Consider the following 18838-nt stretch of genomic DNA (forward strand, 5'->3'; position numbering starts at 1 on the left):
TTGCTTAAAATAAACATTATCTGTCAAAATTATATAGTATAAAAAAACAGAATTCCACCAAGTCTGACTATCGCTCCTTAGGCTACATCTTCACTACGGGGGAGGGGGGGTGTGTCGATTTAAGATTTAAGATACGCAAATTCAGCTACGTGAATAGCGTAGCTGAATTCGACGTATCGCAGCCGACTTACCCCGCTGTAGGGACGGCAGCAAAATCGACCTCTGCGGCTTCCTGTCGACGGCGCTTACTCTCACCTCCGCTGGTGGAGTAAGAGCGTCGATTTGGGGATCGATTGTCGCGTCCCAATCGATCCCCGAGAAGTTGATTTCTACCCGCTGATTCAGGCGGGTAGTGTAGACCCAGCCTTAGACACACAGACCCTGCTCCTGCAGGCTCATCCTCACAGGGGGATGTGACATCCATTTGAAACCCCAGTGACCCTCCCCACCAGCAAAGGGGCTGATTGCAGGGCCAGAGCCCTAGAGGTACATTTTTCACCAAAACCTCCAGGGCTGTAATGTTACAGGTGGGGCCCTTCCAACTGAACAAACAGCCTGAGTCAGTTCCAGGAAGGGAAACACCCCCTTGCTGCTGCAGGCGGGGCATAGTGTGAAGTCAGGAAATTGAAACTTACACTGCCCAGAGGGAGCCATGGCTGCAGAGAACCCCATGGAAAGTCTTCAGGAGGAAGCGACATGTCCAGTCTGTCTGGAGTATTTCACAGAACCAGTCATTCTGGAGTGCGGGCACAATTTCTGCCAAGCCTGCATTGCCCAGTGCTGGGAGGGATCCGATACAGCCGCCTCCTGCCCTCAGTGCAGAGAAACTGTGCAACAGAGAAACCTCAGGCCCAACAGGCAGCTGGCAAACATGGTAGAAATCGCCAAGCGGCTGAGTTTACAGGCAGCAAAGGGAACAGGAGGGGACGGGGTGTGTGGGGAACACCAGGAGGATCTGAAACTGTTCTGTGAAGAGGATCAAACCCCCATCTGTGTGATCTGCAGAGAGTCCCGGGCTCACCACGCTCACACTGTGATTCCCATACAGGAAGCCGCCCAGGAGTACAAGGTACCGATTTTCTGTCCAATATAATGGGTAATAACTTTCTATTTGAATTACAGGTTAATGGCATCACAAGTTTCCTGAGATAGGTGTAACTGTGTCATTCAGCTGTGTGTATCCTTCATTGCATGAAAGATGCTGCACAAATTAATGATATTCCAGCCTGGCAAGAAAGGCAACAGAAAGATTTAAAAATTGTCTGATGTGGGAAAGTTTTCTCTGAACAGCAGAATCCTCTTCAAACCCAACTCCCACCAGTGAAATAAGGGAACTGTCTGCAGACCGGAAGTTATTAAATGACCAGTGAGGTTTGATTCACAAGAGCTGCAGGCCAGTCTATGTGAGAGTGCTGCCTTCAGACTGGAGAAGGGGGCGTTACAAGCTGTGGCTATTATTATTGATTGTATCACAGTGTTTATTATGGTTATTGGCATCCCAGCAGCCCTTACAGACCCCAGATGAGATCTGACCTCGATTGCAGAGGGCCCTGCACAAAACCCAGTGAGGGACAATCCCTACCCTGAGCCATTTACAGTCTAACTCAGGGGTAGGCAAACTATGGCCTGCGGGCCACAACTGGCCCACGGGACCATCCTGCCCGGCCCCTGAGCTCCTAGCTGGGGAGGCTAGCCCCCTCCCCCCTCCCATGTTGTCCCACCCCAGTCTAACTGGACAAGAGAGACAAAAGGTGGGAGGGAAAACTGAGGCACAAAGAGAGGAAGTGACTTGTCCAAGATCACTCAGTAGGTCAGTGTCAGAGCTGGGTATAAACCTCCATTTTTCCAAGGCCAAGTCCAGTGTGTAGCCCCACAAAATGCTCCCGCTCCCGTTTTGCTACTTTGGGTGTACTGAGCATGCTCAGTCGAACTGAGCATGCCCAGTAACCTTCGTTGTAGCCACTGCCCTCTCTCTGCCCTTACTTCTGCTAACGATTTGCTACCTCCTCTTTGGGGGGGTTTAAAAGGATTAAGGGGGCAAATCGCAGCGGGGGGGCTGTCCGGGTCTGAGCAGGGGGCAGAATTTTACTGGCCTGGGGGGTTCAAACTACTGTAGCTAGCGTCAGAAGAGGGGCTGAAGGGCAAAAATCGGTGGTGGGGGGTGAGAGCCGGGGTTAAGCGGGGGAGGGGAGACACTGCCAGACCCTGTGCGGGGACAAAACCCCCGTTTAGGGAGGGGGAGGAGGGGAACAGTGACCCCCTGGGATGAGCCACCCACTGTGCTCGCTAATCTAGGGGTGTGGGGAGTGCAGAGTCTGTTTTCGTTCTGCTCACAGGACGCTGCATGTCAGCCCCAGAGCAGAGGGCGGGTTCCTGGGGCTGGGGTCTTAAAGGCACAGGCCTCCAATTCCTAGCCTATCAAAGCTTAATCACCGCAGCTCCTCTCTATCCTATACAAGTGTTGCAGGGCCAGGGCCGCCCAGACGGGGGGGGCCAAGTGGGGCAATTTTTTGCAGGGGCCCCCACGAATATGTCGGAGGCTGCCCCCGCCTCAGTCTTCCCCCGGTGTCTCAGCGTGCCGCGTCCGGGAGCGGCCCTGGCACACTGCAGCGCAGTGGCTCCAACGCGGTCCGGGGCCGCTCCTGGTCGCAGCACACTGAGGCTCCAGGAGAGGGGGTAAGCGCCATGGTAAGGTGTGCCCCCCCCCCCCCCGACCCCATCCTAACCATCACCATCACCCAGCAACAGCCCATTATGTAATTGCAAATGTATACATACCATTAAAGCATTGAATGTTTTTAAATAATGTATTTCGTGTATTTTCAAATTATTACAAATTAATTTTTGAATGTATGTCACTGGTTATTTTTTACATTTCAAAATACATGTTACTATAGTATTGCAACTGTTTTTATGGAAGGGGCCCCCAAAATTGCTTTGACCCAGGCCCCCTGAATCCTCTGGGCAGCCCTGTACATGGCTACGTTACTGATCCAGCCAGGAGACTGAATGCGGTGAAATATTGTACAGACACCCCCTCCCTCCAACTCTGCCTCTCACATTTTGAATATGTAAAAGTGTCTTCTATCAGTTTCTATGCCTATATGAAATCACTGCAGTTCATTTCTCTTATATAACGTGCTGAGTTGCTAACTCCCTCCCAGAGCCCACATGTCTGCACCCCCTCCTGTACCCCAATCCCATGCCCCAGGTCAGAGCCTGCACCCCTCACTCAAACTACCCAAACTACCTATAGCCTGCAACCCTCCTGCACCCCAACTCCATCCCAGAGCCTGCACCCCAAAAAGGGATGGATTAACTTTTTGTGGGCCTGGTCCTAAACATATTTGTGGTCCCCCAGGGGGGAAATGGGGACATGGGGCATGGGGGCCAGAGTCCTCAGAGCGATGGGCTGGCCGGGGGCAATGGGAGATGGGTCATGGCACGGCAGGAACAATCCTGCTCCACCCAGCCCAGTACAATGGCACTGTTTACAAACCGGGAGCTGCCAGACGCACACTGGCCAGCCCGGCCCTGTGCTCCCATCATGCTTCTTCCTTTGGTCGATCTGCTTCCTCCTGGCTAATGTGACAAATTGATCTATTGTACGATTGAGGCGCGCTGTTTCACGTATTTGTGTTTGAGTCCGTGAAAAGGGAGGTAAGCTTTGGGGGTACGGAGCATGCCCCTGAGCCCAAGGTCATACCAGAGTGGCCCCTTCCATTTTTTCCACTGGCTTCCGCCTTCCTTATTTCCAATGACTTTACCTTTGGATGGGGTTTGTGGTCAAAAACACTCACGGTCTGCTTCCTCCTGGCTAATGTGCCAAATTGATCTCTATTGGTCAATTGAGGCGCACTGTTTCACGTTTTTGTGTGTGAATACGTGAAAAGACCCCCACAAACCCCCATGCCCAGTGCCCTCCCACAGACCACTCTGAACCCCCCCAGATCCTCTCACTGCCCAGTGCCCCCTAGCTGTAGACCCGCCACAGCCCTCCGACAACTGCACAGTGCCCTGCCCCTCCCCGCCCAGAGCCCCCCCGCAGATTCCCTCACTGCCCAGTGCCCCCCACCGCCCCACTGCCACAACTGCACAGTGCCCCACCCAGACCCCTGCACACTTCCCAGTGCCCCAACACACACAGATCTTCCCACCCCTCACTGCACAGCACCCCCCCAGACCCACTAGAGACCTACTCTCCCACACCCTAACCCCCAGCCACAATACCCGGCCCTGATGGGAGGTGACTGTGTCTGCCAGGCTGAGCCGGCAGCGCAGCCACAGCTTGTCCTGGGGCAGGATAACTCCGGCCCTTGGGGGTGCAATCAGCCAGGCTGGCAGTCACGACTGGAACACAGGTATGGAGGGGTATGCGCTGTTTAGGAAAGACCGGGACAAAGGTAAAGGTGGGGGGGGGGCATTGTATGTCAATAGTGAAATAAGCTGTAAAGAAATAATAGTCGATGGAATAGATAACACAGAGTCTGTCTGGGCAATACTCACACTGGGTAAAAGGACTACTAGAGCCTCTCCGGGGATAGTGCTTGGGGTGTGCTATAGACCGCCGGGATCGACCCAGGATATGGATAAGGAACTATTTAATGTGTTTAGAGAAGTAAATATTAATAGAAACTGTATAATTATGGGGGACTTTAACTTCCCGGATATAGATTGGGGAACAAACGCTAGTAGCAATAATAGGGCTCAGATGTTCCTAGATGTGCTTGCTGATCAATTCCTTCATCAAGTGGTAGCTGAACCGACGAGGGGGGGGGGGGCATTTTAGATTTGATTCTGGTAAGTAGTGAGGACCTCGTTGAGGAAGTGGTAGTAGGGGACAATTTGGGCTCCAGTGATCATGAGCTAATTCGGTTTAAAATGAATGGAAGGAGTAACCGAATTAAATCAAAGACTAGGGTTTATAATTTTAAAAAGGCCAATTTTAACAAATTAAGGGGACTGGTAAGGGAAGTGGATTGGGCAAACATATTAATGGATCTAAAGGCAGAAGAAGCCTGGGATTACTTCAAATTAAAGCTGCATGAGCTGTCAGAGGCCTGTATCCCAAAAAAGGGAAAAAGATTACTAAGCAAGAGATTTAGACTGAGCTGGATGAGCGACCGACTCAAAGGGGCGATTAGCAAAAAACAGAAAGCGTACAAAGAGTGGAAGAGGGGAGGGATCAGTAAGGAAACTTACCTTAGTGAAGTCAGAGAATGTAGAGATAGAGTGAGAAAGGCCAAAGGCCAGGTAGAGTTGGACCTAGCGAGGGGAATTAAAAGCAATAGTAAGAGGTTTTACAGCCATATAAATAGGAAGAAAGCAAAGAAAGAAGAAGTGGAACCACTGAAGACTATTGCCGGAGAGGAGATTAAAGATAATCTAGGCATGGCGCAATATCTCAATGAATATTTTGCATTGGTGTTTAATGAGGCCAATGAAGGTATTAGGGTTACTAGCACCATTACAGAGGGGCATTCAGGATGGGGGATTACCGTATCCGAGGTAGAAACAAAACTCGAACACCTTAATGGGGCTAAGTCGGGAGGACCGGACGATCTTCATCCGAGAATATTCAAGGAATTGGCGCGGGAAATAGCAGGCCCATTAGCGATAATATTTAATGAATCTGTAAACTCAGGGGTGGTCCCGTTAGACTGGAGAATAGCTAATGTGGTTCCTATTTTCAAGAAAGGGAAAAAAAGTGATCCGGGTAACTACAGGCCTGTTAGTTTAACATCAGTAGTGTGCAAGGTGCTAGAGAAAATTCTGAAAGAGAAACTAGTTGAGGACCTGGAGGTTAATGGCAGATGCGATAAATTACAACATGGTTTTACGAAGGGCAGATCGTACCAAACAAATCTGATCTCCTTCTTTGAGAAAGTAACGGACTTATTAGATAAGGGAAATGCGGTGGACCTAATATACCTGGATTTCAGTAAAGCGTTTGATACTGTACCCCATGAGGAATTATTGGTTAAACTGAAAAACATGGGGATCGATATGAAAATCCAGAGGTGGATAAGGAATTGGTTAATGGGGAGAATGCAGCGGGTCGTATTAAAGGGTGAACTGTCAGGTTGGAGGGAGGTTACTAGTGGAGTGCCTCAAGGTTCAGTTTTGGGACCCATTTTATTCAATCTATTTATAACTGACCTCGGAACCGATTGCAGGGGTGGGCTGATAAAGTTTGCGGATGATACGAAGGTGGGAGGCGTTGTAAATTCGGAGGAGGATAGGGATATTCTGCAGGGAGACTTGAATGAGCTTGTGAATTGGAGTATCAGAAATAGGATGAAATTTAATAGTGAAAAGTGTAAGGTGATGCATTTGGGGATGACTAACAACAATTTTAGTTACAAGATGGGGACGCATTGGTTAGAAGTAACGGAAGAGGAGAAGGACCTAGGGGTCCTTGTAGACCACCCCCAGGCAGCGACAGCCCTTTTGCACCAACCATCACCATCACCCAGCGAGAGCCCATTATGTAACTGCAAATGTCTACATCCCATTAAATCATTTAATGTTTTCAAATGTTGGATTTAGTGTACTTTCAAATTATTACAAATTAATTTTTGAATGTATTTCACCGGTTATTTTTTACATTTCCAAATACATGTTACTAGAGTATTGCAACTTTTTTTTAATGGAAGGGGCCCCAAAAATTGCTTTGTATATGATGCAAATTGGAAGAGTAAAGTAAAAAAAATCCCTTTTCACGGATTCACACAAAAAAAAGTGAAACAGCATGCCTCAATCATGCAATAGATCAATTTGGCACATTAGCCAGGAGGAAGCAGACTGTGAGTGTTTTCAACCACAAACCCCATCCCTCCCGTTTCGCAACCATCCCCCCAGAGGAAGCAGACCGGGAGTGTTTTCCACCACAACCCCATCCCTCCCGTTTTGCAACCATCCCCCCAGAGGAAGCAGACCGGGAGTGTTTTCGACCACAAACCCCATCCCTCCCGTTTTGCAACCATCCCTGGACCAGTGACAGGTGCATGAGCAGCCCAGTCATTGGAACTAAGCAAGGAGAAGCCAGTGGAAAAAATGAAAAGGGGCCACTGTGGTCTCACCTTGGGCTCAGGGGCATGCTCCGTTCCCCCAAACCTTACCTCCCTTTTCACGGATTCACACGCAAAAAAGTGAAACAGTATGCCTCAATCATGCAATAGATCAATTTGGCACATTAGCCAGGAGGAAGCAGAGTGTGAGTGCTTTCGACCACAAACCCCGTCCCTCCCGTTTTGCAACCATCCCCCCCCCAGAGGAAGCAGACCGGGAGTGTTTTCCACCACAACCCCATCCCTCCCGTTTTGCAACCATCCCCCCCCCCAGAGGAAGCAGACTGGGAGTGTTTTCCACCACAACCCCATCCCTCCCGTTTTGCAACCATCCCCCCCCCCCAGAGGAAGCAGACCGGGAGTGTTTACCAAACTGCTACGCTGCGTGGCAGAAACCGCTCCCAGTAGCAAAAGGGGAGGGGAGCACTTTGTGGGGCTACACCGGCCTGCACTAGAGGAGATCACTGGGCTAAACGCTGTGTGGACCCCAAGCACCTAGAGGCCACACACAAAAGGGCTCCAGACAGCTCAGGTCCATGCCAAGTACCACTGGGATTAGACTGGATTGTAGCAAAACTAGCCACAGGCAGGAGCTGACCGGTGCCAGCCTGACCTGTTCTAGTGTGTACGTGGGCAAGGAGCAGCCAAAGTGGTTCTATTAGTCCCACCACGCAGCCTTTTGAACTCTTCCAGAATCCACTGCTTCTGGGATCTTTACCAAGGAATGGGACAGTGGGGATCTACCCAGAGCGCCTTGTCACTGAAAGGGTTTAGGGCAGCACTGGGGCAAACCCCAACAGTTCCTTATACAAATCTGCCTAATTAGGGGGGCCACTGAGGCATCCCCAGAATATAGGACATCCCAAGCCTGCCTGCATGGGCCCTCCCGCACCTGAATCGGTCAGCCTGCATGGGCCCCCACCACCTTTGTCAGCGTGCCCCCACCTGCATCATTCTGCATGGAAGTGCCACACCCCTGCCCCCACCCTCACTGGTGTCCTCCTGCATCCTCGGTCTCCTCTTCCCTCTTTTTCACTGGACAAAGCCTCATCCAGTTCTGAGTCCCTACCAGACAGGGATAGTGCTCCACAAAACTGGGACTGTGCAGCTTCAAACCAGATGAATGGCCTCCGGACGTCTCATGGGGTTTGCCCTGGTGCTTAAACCAGCTCCGCCCAACCAGTGCAGTCCCCAGGGCTTCAGGGCTGAAATCCCGGCTCCTGTTGAAACCCTGGTGGCTTCTGAGATTTGTATCACTTTGTTCATTAAACCTCAAAAACAGATTTATTGATTCACCCCCATGTGACTCCAATGTCCTGTTATGCGCTATACCACTAATCAATTCACAAATACCGATAAAGCTTTGTTATGATTTAGATCTCTGTCTAATTACTAAAAAGACTGAATCTGAATTGGTAACGAGTCTGATGAATATGACACACTCCCAGTCTGCATTGATAAGGTTTAATCTCCTTGGTGGCCCTGATGTCACAAAGCGATTAGGACCAACAGTCATCTTGGATGAAGAAACAAAAAGCTCCATACCCCTCACAACCATTCAAATTAAAGTTCCCAAATAATTTGTTTCTTCAGGAAAAAATCCAGACCCAATTGAAGAGTCTGAGGGATGAGAGAGAAAAGCTGCTGGGATTGAAAGTGACGGAAGAGGGGAAAAGCCAGGAGTATCTGGTAGGTGCCTGTTGTTATGAACCAGCAGAGACTGGCAATGGGAGGTCTGTTCGGAGGCAGACTCCAGTGTGGCCTTCGTGAATGTGGACTTGTGTGTGTTTCTCCATGATCATGGATTGCTGGGTCCCCGTGAAGTACTGTCCACTGTGTCCGGTCATTTCGTGCATTAACATGTTTGTTTCTTTTTTCTCCCCTGGTGTCTCTGTCAGTGTAGTGCTGAGTCCTGCCTCTTGCTGCTCTGGGTCTGAATTTACGGAGACCATAAATAACAGAATATGCTAACATGACAGTCATGGAAACCTCCCTTTCAGAGATATATGGGCTGAAGGGGAAGCTGTGAGAAAATCCTCTCCCCAGGGTAAAGTCAAATGTCAGAAATCAGGATTTTCAATGAAGTTCTCCCTCCTGCACACTCAGCTCTCCATGAAAGGACCCCAGGCTCCATCCATGTCCCTGACCAGCCCTTTTCCTATTTTCATACAGAAACAAACACAAACCGAGAGGCAGAAAATCGTGTCTGAATTTCGGAAACTGCGGCAGTTCCTGGTGGAACAAGAGCGACTCCTGCTGGCCCAGCTGGAGAAGCTGGATGAGGAGATTGTGAGGATCCAGAATGAAAATGTCAGTAAACTCTCCGAGCAGATTTCCCATCTCAGTGAGCTGATCAGTGAGATGGAGGGGAAGTGTCAGAAGCCAGCGAGTGAATTCATGCAGGTGAGACAGGAAAAAAGAGAGGCACCAACTCCATGGGTGCTTAAGGGCTAGAGCACCCATGGAAAAAAATTAGTGGGTGCTTAGCACCCATCGGCAGCCAGCTCCCCCCACAGCCCCCAGCACCTCCTGCCCGCTGATCAACTCCTCCCCCTCCCTCCCAGCGCTTTCCACCTCCCTCTATCAGCTGTTCCACAGTGTGCAGAAGGCACTGGGAGGGAGAGGGAGGAGCGGGGATGGGGTGCGCACAAGGGAGGTGTCAGAAAGAGGCTGGGTAGGGGGGGAGGGGGGGCATGAAGAGGGAGGGCGGGGGTGGGGCATTGGGGAAGGGGTGGAGTGGGGGCAGGGTTTGGGGTTGAGCACCTCCAGGGACAATTAGAAGCCAGTGCCTGTGGTTAGAAACATCCCAGATCCCCACACAGGGAAGAGAGGGTTCCTCAATCATAAGCACTGGGGCCAGCAGTCAGCGATCTCAGTGTAACTCGGCGTGTGCATTGCTGACATGTGAATGACTATTGTTCTTTGGAGAGTCACAAACACAGAGATATTAGAGATGGAAAAGCCCCATTAGCTCAGGGAATCCATGGCCCTGGGGCAGGGGCAGGGCCTCTTTTCCCCATATTTGAAAAATCCCTTCCCTGGGATCCTCTGTGTGCATCAAATGGAACTGAGATTCTTTCCTCTCTCTCTCTCTCTCTCTCTCTCCCTCTCCCTCCCCTCTAGGATGTCAGAAGCACCTTGAGCAGGTACATGGCTCTCTCTCACTCCCCCTCACACTTCACAATACTGGGAAAGAGCTTGATGGTGATGTTAGCACTGCATCTCCCCAGGGCTCTACAGTAGAATGTGTGGGGAATATTACATGTTGGACACGAATCTCTCTGATCAACTTCATCCTGAGTTTCTCAGCCTTGCACAGAAGACTCTGGAATTATCCATTCAGTGGGAACGACTGACCTAAAGTATTTCCTAGAGATGTCACCTCCCTGGGGGACTGGCTGCCTCAGGATAGTGGAGATGGAATATGGGCCTGTCACTGCTGGGGCCCTGGTTACCATTCAGCCCAGGGCAGCAGTGGTCAAGAGTCTTTCCCACCTGAGGACTGTTTGGAAACCTGTGTGGAATGAACTGGGGAGTGGGGAGTTGTTGCCTCAGTCTAGTTCAGGGGTCTCAAACACGCGGCCCGTGGGGTTCTTTCATGTGGCCCGCCAAGCTCCCACACCCGCCCCCCCCTTCCCCTCTGCCTACCCCGTGGCGCTGCGAGCCCTGCGGCGCCACAAGCCCCGCACCACTCTCTGAAGCAGCTGGAACTATGTCCTTGCAGCCCCGGGCAGGGGGTGGAGGCTGGGGAGTAGAGGGCTCCATGCTCTCGCTTCCAGGCACTGCCCCCCGCAGCTCCCATTGGCCGGGAACGGGGAACTGCGGCCAATGGGAGCTTTGGGGAAGGTACCTGGAGGAGCAAGAGCAGCACATGGCGCCGTTCCCCCATCCCCCCCGGAACTCCGGCTGCTTCCTGGAGCGGAGTGGAACAGAGTGGAATGGGTCCAGGGCAGGCAGGCAGGGAGCCTTCCCTGGCCACGGTGCGCGGTGCTGCCACCCCGCAGCCACTCTAGTAAAGTGGTTCTGGGCCGGAGCCCACACCTCGCACCCCAACCCCCTGTAAGGAACCCCCTGCCACATCCCACATCCTCCCACACCCCAACTCCCTGCCCTGAGCTCCCTGCTGCACCCTGCACCCTGACCCCCGCTGCACCCCTCACCCCTCCTGCACCCCACACCCCAATTCCCTGCCCTGAGCCCCTGCCGAACCCTGCACACTTCCTGCACCTCAACTCCCTGCCCTGAGCCCCCATGACACCCCACACCCGTCCTGCACCCCCTCAGGGCAGGGAGGGAGCAAAGCTGGGGTGAGGACTTCAGGGAAGGGGTTGGAATGGGGGCAGGGAAGGGGCAGAAGAGGCGGGGCAGGGAAGGGGCCTCATGGAAGGGGTGGCAAGGGGGCAGGGACAGGGACAGCAAGGGGTGGGTGTCAGTGATGCTGCCCTCGGGCCAATGCACTAGTCCTCATGCGGCCCTTGTGGTCATTTGAGTTTGAGACCCCTGGTCTAGTTCCTAGGGGACAGATTTCTACAGCTGGGAGAAGCAGAGGAATTCTAACTCCAGGCCCATTAAAGCAGCGACGCCCTAGCAACCAGTTATAATGAGTCACACAAAGAAATGTAATCACGTGAAATTCTTTCTCTCCAGGTGTGAGAAGGGGAAGTTCCAGCAGCCAGAGAAGATTTCTCCGGAACTGGGAGAGCGAGCCAGTGATTTCTCCCAGAAAACTATTGCGCTATTGGAGGCTCTGAGGAAGTTCAAAGGTACCTAGAAGGGATCTGGGAGGGGAAACTGGGATCAGTATCTAACTGTGGGTAGAGAATGGCGCTGGTCAATTGGTTCATAATTAGATTATGCTGCTATTTAATTGTTGGATGAGAATGCCACACACTTAGGGTTCAAGACACTCAGACTGATTAATTCAACCCCTTATTTATTCCAAAAGCATGCCTTGCCATTACAATTACTGTTAAAGTAAGAAATGACAGATATACTGAAATAAATACTGCCCACTTACCTTCTCCTGGGGCATAGGCAGGTTATGATGCATTCCTCCTATTATGCTCCGACTACCCCTTACAATGTCTGACATATTATACACATCCAGATTATATATTTATTAGTTCTTTTCCAATACCTTTGTGTGTTATTCATTGTAAGTATCTTCTAACTGGCAGGACATTTGCTGTCCAAGCTATTTTCAAGTTATTCTCGTTTCTGATTCGTTCATTACCAGTCATTACACACTGATGTTCATGGGTCACTTTGACCCTTTTCTCCACATGGGATTTTTTGGACTTTGCTAACTGCTCCTGGGCAGTACATTTTGCGTGTCTGCTGTCTTTAAGCACATTGAGGTCAAAACATCTCTTTGTCCTACATAGCAACTTATGAACACATCACTTAATAACACGGTCACTAAAGGCAACATTTCCCTTATGTCAAATACGATGATTTCTGAAAATCTTATTTCATTGTATAAAAGAAAAGGTTCTACCAATCCCAAATGATCGGACACATTACCTCCCAGGTTAACAAATGTTTCAGATCTTACCCAAATATATGCTACAGCCATTTCTTATTAACTAAACTAAACTTTATTAAAAAACAAAAGAGAGAGAGTATGGGTTAAAAGATCAATATACATACAGACATGAGTTTGATTCATTGAGGTCCAGATTCATAGCAGAGATGGTGAGCTTTCTAGTTGTAAAGAGTTCTTTCAAAAATAGTTCATAGTCCACTGTCCAATATCACCTTCAGGGCGTACCAGCATAACTGCGACCTCAGTCTTGACACTCAAACTTCCCCTGATGAAGCCTAAGCAGCTCTGAGATGACAGAATCAGGACCCAAGGATCTTTTATACAATTTCATGCCATTTGACAAGTTGGGAGTTCAAAAGGACATTGGTTCCATTGCTGGGAGATGCCTGAATGAGAGCGGAAAGAGATTTCAGACCTTTTTACATTAAATACCTGAATGTGTCTGTCTGTTTCTGTGTCATGATGAAAACACAATTCTAGGAGTTCAGAGTGGTGATGCTGTTATAAATATGAAGCCTGAAATCTCACCTCTCTTATCTTTTCCCCCTCCAGACACTCTGCTGTCTGCACTGGAGAGAAAAAGAGGGGAACCACTCGCAGCACACAGACAGGGTGAGATTGCAGCCTCTTCCCAGCGCTGGCCCCTCTCTGTGGCCCCACCCGTGCTCCACTTCCTCTGAGACCCTGCTCCCTGGCCAGGCCAGAAGCAGAGCCAGGCTCCCACCCAGGGAGCCCAAGCGGAACTGGGGAGCCCTGCACCCTCCACCTGCCCTGGGTGGCACGCTCCGGGGAGTGGGGACATGGGGCGGGGACTGCTCTCACTCAGATGGGTGGCAGGGTTGTAGAAATTTTGGTGGTGCCCAGAACCCACTCCCCACCACCTGCCTAAGGCTGTGGGAGGGGGGTTGGGTGGGGGGAGGAGGTCTGGGGTGCAGGTCCTGGGTTGGGGATTAGGGTGCAGGAGGGGTGCAGGGTGCAGATTCTGGGATAGAGTTTGTGTGCTGGGTGCAGGCTCCGGGCTGGGGCAGGGGGTGGGTGTGCAGGAGGGGGTGAGGGGTGCAGGCTCTTGGATGGAGTTTGGGAGTGGGGGGTGGTGCAAAGGGGGGGGTGCAGGCTTTGGGAGGGAGTTTGAGGGCAGGAGAGGGTGTGTGGGAAGGGGGAGGGGGTTTGGGAGGGAGTTTGGGGATAGAAGGGGATGCAGGGGTGAGGGCTGTGGGTCTGAGGATGAGGGGTTCATGATGCAGGAGGGGGCTCAGGGATGGAGCAGAGGATTAGAGTGTGGAGGGATGAGGGCTGTGGCTGAGGGGTTTGGGGAGTTGGAGAGGCTCAGGGCTAGGGTGGAAGGGCAGAGTAAGGGCAGCCTGTCTTCCCATTAGTAGATGGGGGACACTAGGACCCGGGGGCAGCAGACAAGGGAGAGGCAGGCGGGGAGGCCTCACAGCAGGGGGACGCGAGGAGGCGGGGTGGCAGGTGGAGGCCAGGGACCCATCCAACACTCTCCCGCTCCCTGACTGCCCCCCCCCCGGACTCCCCTTACCATTCTGGCTCCACGTGTTTGTAAAACACGCTGCCCAGTGGGTCGGTTTGTGTGTTACACAGGGCTGCAGACAGAGGGAGGGGGAAGCAGGGGAGGGCTCTGGCTGCTGGAGGCCAATGGGAATGGGTCAATCGGCCCAGCCGCCCAATCAGCAGCTGCACTCTGCATGGAAGGGAGGGAGGGAGGCGAAGGAGAAAAAAAACCTGGACATTTTAACCTTGTTTCTGTGTCATGATGAAAACACAGTTCTAGGAGTTCAGAGTGGTGATGCTGTTATAAATATGAAGTCTGAAATCTCACCTGTCTTATCCTTTCCCCCTCCAGAAACTCTGCCATCTGCACTGGAGAGAAAAAGAGGTGAACCACTCCGAGCACACAGACAGGGTGAGATTGCAGCCTCTTACCTGCGTTGGCCCCTCTCAGTGGCCCACCCCTGCTCCACCTCCCCCGAGGCACTGCCCCCCGGCCAGGCCAGAAGCAGAGCCAGGCTCCCACCCAGGGAGCCCGAGCGGCACTGGGGAGCCCTGAACCCTCCACCTGCCCTCGGTGGCGCACTCCGGGGAGTGGGGACATGGGGTGGGGACTGCTCTCAGGCCCCACAGAAACCCAGCCAGGGCAGGTGGAGGGTCAAGGGCTCTCCCCAGCAGATAAGGCTCCCAGCCTGGCCAGGGGTCAGGGGCTTGGCGGGAAGAGGAGTAATGGGGCAGGGCCACGAAGTGTGCAGGGCCACCAGTGGTGGGACCTTGTGCAACACCCCCAACTTTTACCAAGGGTCCGGAACTCCTGGGAAGATCCAAAGCTGATGTCACACAAACAATCCTGACACCAACCTTAGTGCTGAGTTCATGCCCACGCTCATGAACAGAAACACTCACTAAGCAGCACCTGAACAGAGCTCTCTGTCCTGAGGGCTGACACATCCCTCTGCTTTACCCCGGTGCAGGGTGTCTCCCCACCACTCTTCTCCAACATCCTGCCTTTCCTTTGGGCAGGACTGGGCTCTCCCATTGGAGCTGCTCACTGATTCACGGACTGGGGAGATGCTCTCCCTGTCATGCTGGCAGCTCCTCCCTTCTCTCTGGACTGGGGATGTTGCTACCCCACCCAATGCCACCTCCTACTCTCTGGTCTTCAGCAGCTCTTCCCCAATGCTACATCATCCTCTTTATTCCCCAGTGTGGGAATGGAGGCTGCACAGGGGATGGAGCTTCCCTCTGGGGTATAGAGCTGGTAACGGCCTCCTCTGCTCCCTCCTCAATAAAAGCTTCTGACACCTTCCTGGCTGTGTCTCTGCCACTGGGAATGGAGCAGCCCCAGCAGAGGGAGCAGGGAGCTGAAGCTTCTGGAAGCAAATGAGAAACACACTAGGCCCTGGTCTACACTAAGAGGGTGGGGGCGTCGTCCTAAGATACGCAACTTCAGTCTCAGGAACAGCGTAGCTGAAGTCGACGTATCTTAGGTCGACTTACCTCGTCGTCCTCACGGCGGCGAGTCCACTGCTGCCGCTTCCCCATCGACTCCGCTTCCACCTCTCATGGCGGTGGAGTACCGGAGTTGACGGGGAGAGCTCTCGGGGATTGATTTATTGCGTCTCGTGTAGACGTACCCTGAGGAATTGCAGTGACATCTCTGCTCAGTCTCAGGTGCCCAGAACAGAGGCAGGTCCCTGGGATCCAGGACTGACCCAACCAGAACTGGGCTGCTGGGGAGTGTGAGAAATGGCCCTAGCCTCCCACAGAGCCCAGCTCTGCTCCTAACGCTCTGATTCTCTCTCTCCCCAGTGAATGTGACTCTGGATCCAGACACGGCTCATCCCCAACTCGTCCTGTCTGAGGATCGGAAAAGTGTGAGATGGGGAGACACACAGCAGGATCTGCCCGACAATCCTGAGAGATTTGACACTGACCGCTGTGTGCTGGTCTGTGAGGGATTCACCTCGGGGAGACATTGCTGGGAGGTAGAGGTGGGAAATAGGGGAGGCTGGGCTCTGGGGGTGGCCAGAGAATCTGTGGGGAGGAAGGGACGGATCAGCCGTAGCCCTGAGGGAGGAATCTGGGCTGTGGAGCGGTGGTGGTGTCAGTTCCAGGCTCTCACCTCCCCTGTGACCCCCCTGCCCCTGAGCCAGGCCCCCAGCAGGATCCGGGTCTGTCTGGACTGTGACCGGGGGCAGGTAACATTTATCGATGCTGGTGACGAGGCCCTAATTTTCACTTTCCCACCGGGCTCCATCCCTGGGGGAAGAATCCGACCCTGGCTCTGGGTGTGGAGATCCCAGCTCACACTGTGTCCCTGAGACACCGGGGAGGGGGAGGGGGGCACAATATTCCACTGGGGACCCTGAGATCAGCTTCTCTATCCTCACACACCCTAGTCTCTGTGACCACCATAGAGAGCATTGAGTGAGCAAGGTAGTAAAGCCGATCTCATCACTGCCCCAGGCATTGTGCAGCCTGTTTGTCACTGTCCTCTATGAGCCAGGAGGATTCTGGGGATCCTGGGTCAGACAGTGCCACTGAGTCATGGGGGGAACAGCCCACTGGGAATGGAAAAATGGGTTTCTCTAGCCAAGTAATCCTAGCCCCTATGGCCTGGAGGACTCCTGTCTACCCAACCCAGCCTCTTAGCTCTATGGCCCCTGGAAGCTCCTCCCCCCTCCCTCCCTGTAGTACTAGGCATGGGAGGGGGAGCGGGAAGAACTTTTTGGGTGCACAAGGGGAAAAGGGGCCCTGAGGGGCAGATGTGGGAGCTGCAGAGTCACAACTGGTTGAGGGGCTGGGGGTAGAATTAATGTGGAGCTGGGGACAGACATATGTGGGGAGGCAGGGCACAGAATTAGTTAATTGGTATTTGGTGTTTTGGGAAGAAGCTGGAAGCTCTGCACCAGCCGGGAGCCTGGGAGAGGGAGACCCAGAGACTGGGGAGTGTGCATTCATCCCAATATCCAGTAGAAATGAGTGACTAGCATAGACACTTCCTACATCGGTAGAAGGGGATTTACAATCAATGCAGTAAATCCACCTCTAGGAGAGGCAGGAGCTAGGGCAACAAAGAATTCCCTTGATCTATCTGTGTCTACATCAGGGGTTTGATTGAACTAACTACATCACACAGGGTGTGAAAGTTTTCACAGCTCTAAGCAATATAGCTAGGCTGACCTAAGGTTTAGGGGTGGATCAGGTCTCAGAAAGAATAATGGTATATCTACACTACAGTCGCTACTACAGCAGAGCTACCGCACTACAGCTGGGTCACTGAAGTGCCATAGTGTAGATGCACCCTGCATTGACGGAAGTGTTTTTTCCCTCGCTCTAGTTAATCCCTCTTTCTGAGAGGCTGTAGCCAGGTCACCAGAGGAATTCCATTGTCTGCACTGGGGGTTAGGTCAATCTAGCTGTGGCACTCAGAGCACACAATGTTGTGGAATCTCCATCTCTTGAGATATTTAAGAGTAGGTTAGATAAATGTTTATCAGGGATGGTCTAGATGGTATTTGGTCCTGCCATGCGGGCAGGGGACTGGACTCGATGACCTCTCGAGGTCCCTTCCAGTCCTAGAGTCTATGAATCTATGAATCTATGTTTCCCAGCCCTGAATAATGTCACCAGATTGACCTAAGTGTTAAGTGTAGAGCAGGCCTAAGAGGGGTTTCCCTGCAGCTGGCTGAAAACACAGGGGCTGAGGGATTGGCTGGCAGCTTGGTGTGTGTGAGATGCAGAAAGCCAAGAGAATCAGTCCTGACTGTGATCTCGGCAGGAAACTGAGTGACAGAACTTCCTTCAGGCCCAGGGTTCCCAAACATAGATTTCTGAGTAAGAAAACTGCCGGCTGCTGTTTGTTTGTATGGTGTTCAGGGCACAGGAATGTGTGGACGTTGTTCGTAAATAATAAGGATTGCACCAAAGAAATACCTGACTCCTATAATCAATTTCTCCTGCCAATGGAAGAACCTAGCAAGGCCCCAAACACTGGCTAACTGCTGAGGTCAAAGGAGCAATGGTACAACCCGAGTCAGAATCTAGACCTGTGGAGGCAAATGTGTTGTTGGGTAACATTTGCGGGAGCTCCAGCAGCAAAGAGCCTGTGCAGAGGAGCAGATTGCTGCTAACTGTGGTCTTGAGCATGTCCAGCTTTGTGGGCCGAGCAGTCCCCATTGTCCCTTCTCTCCGGCCTGACACTCCTCTGCCCAGAGTCAGACACACCAAAACATGGATCCCTGGCTCGTATTCCCCCCAGCAGAACCAGTCAATGCAGTGATAATGAACTCGGTATTGGCCCAAGGAGAAAAAATGACAGGAAGAGACTGGGGCAGCTGGAACAGGGTGGAGGATTGGGGTGGGGAGTGGGTTCGATTGTTACTTTCCCTTTTGTATTTGGAGTTTTACAAAATTAAAACCTAAAATCTTCTTTCTAGCTCTTAGCTCGTGTTTTGAATGGGCCGGGCTGTAACCTTTAGACTGCGATGACATAAATCTTAGAAGATTTACCATAAAATCAACCTTCAGCTCAAGGGTTGCTCTGGATTAATGAGTTGTTGCCATTTTCATGCGTTGTCACTAGCACACACCGGCTGCCTCTGACCTTAACCCAGGGAGCCCCTGTAGCCCGGGGGGTCCCAGGCGGGGGGTTAGATGTTCAGCAAGACACAGCCAAGCCAAGGCTCCTCTGCACACACATTGTCACTGAAAT

At 52.2% G+C, this 18838-nt stretch overlaps 2 protein-coding genes across 2 annotated transcripts in view; one reads left to right on the forward strand and one right to left on the reverse strand.

The window, feature by feature from the left end:
* LOC128847453 (zinc finger protein 420-like) overlaps positions 1-532 on the reverse strand; it is a 43383-nt gene extending 42851 nt beyond the window's left edge. The window contains exon 1 of the mRNA XM_054046866.1: positions 192-532. The gene's annotated coding sequence lies outside the window, so the exon portion shown is untranslated. The remainder of the gene's footprint in view (positions 1-191) is intronic.
* Positions 533-637: 105 nt separating this feature from the next.
* On the forward strand, positions 638-18549 carry LOC128847475 (zinc finger protein RFP-like). Its single transcript, XM_054046925.1, has 8 exons — positions 638-1069; positions 8664-8759; positions 9243-9473; positions 10194-10216; positions 11718-11833; positions 13168-13227; positions 14477-14536; positions 15934-18549. Exons 1-8 carry the CDS (start codon positions 653-655, stop codon positions 16443-16445), a joined length of 1515 nt encoding a protein of 504 aa, XP_053902900.1. The 5' UTR covers positions 638-652; the 3' UTR covers positions 16446-18549.
* The last annotated feature ends 289 nt before the right edge of the window (positions 18550-18838 follow it).

Source organism: Malaclemys terrapin, chromosome 13, assembly GCF_027887155.1.
Source record: "Malaclemys terrapin pileata isolate rMalTer1 chromosome 13, rMalTer1.hap1, whole genome shotgun sequence".
Classification (NCBI taxonomy): domain Eukaryota; kingdom Metazoa; phylum Chordata; order Testudines; family Emydidae; genus Malaclemys; species Malaclemys terrapin.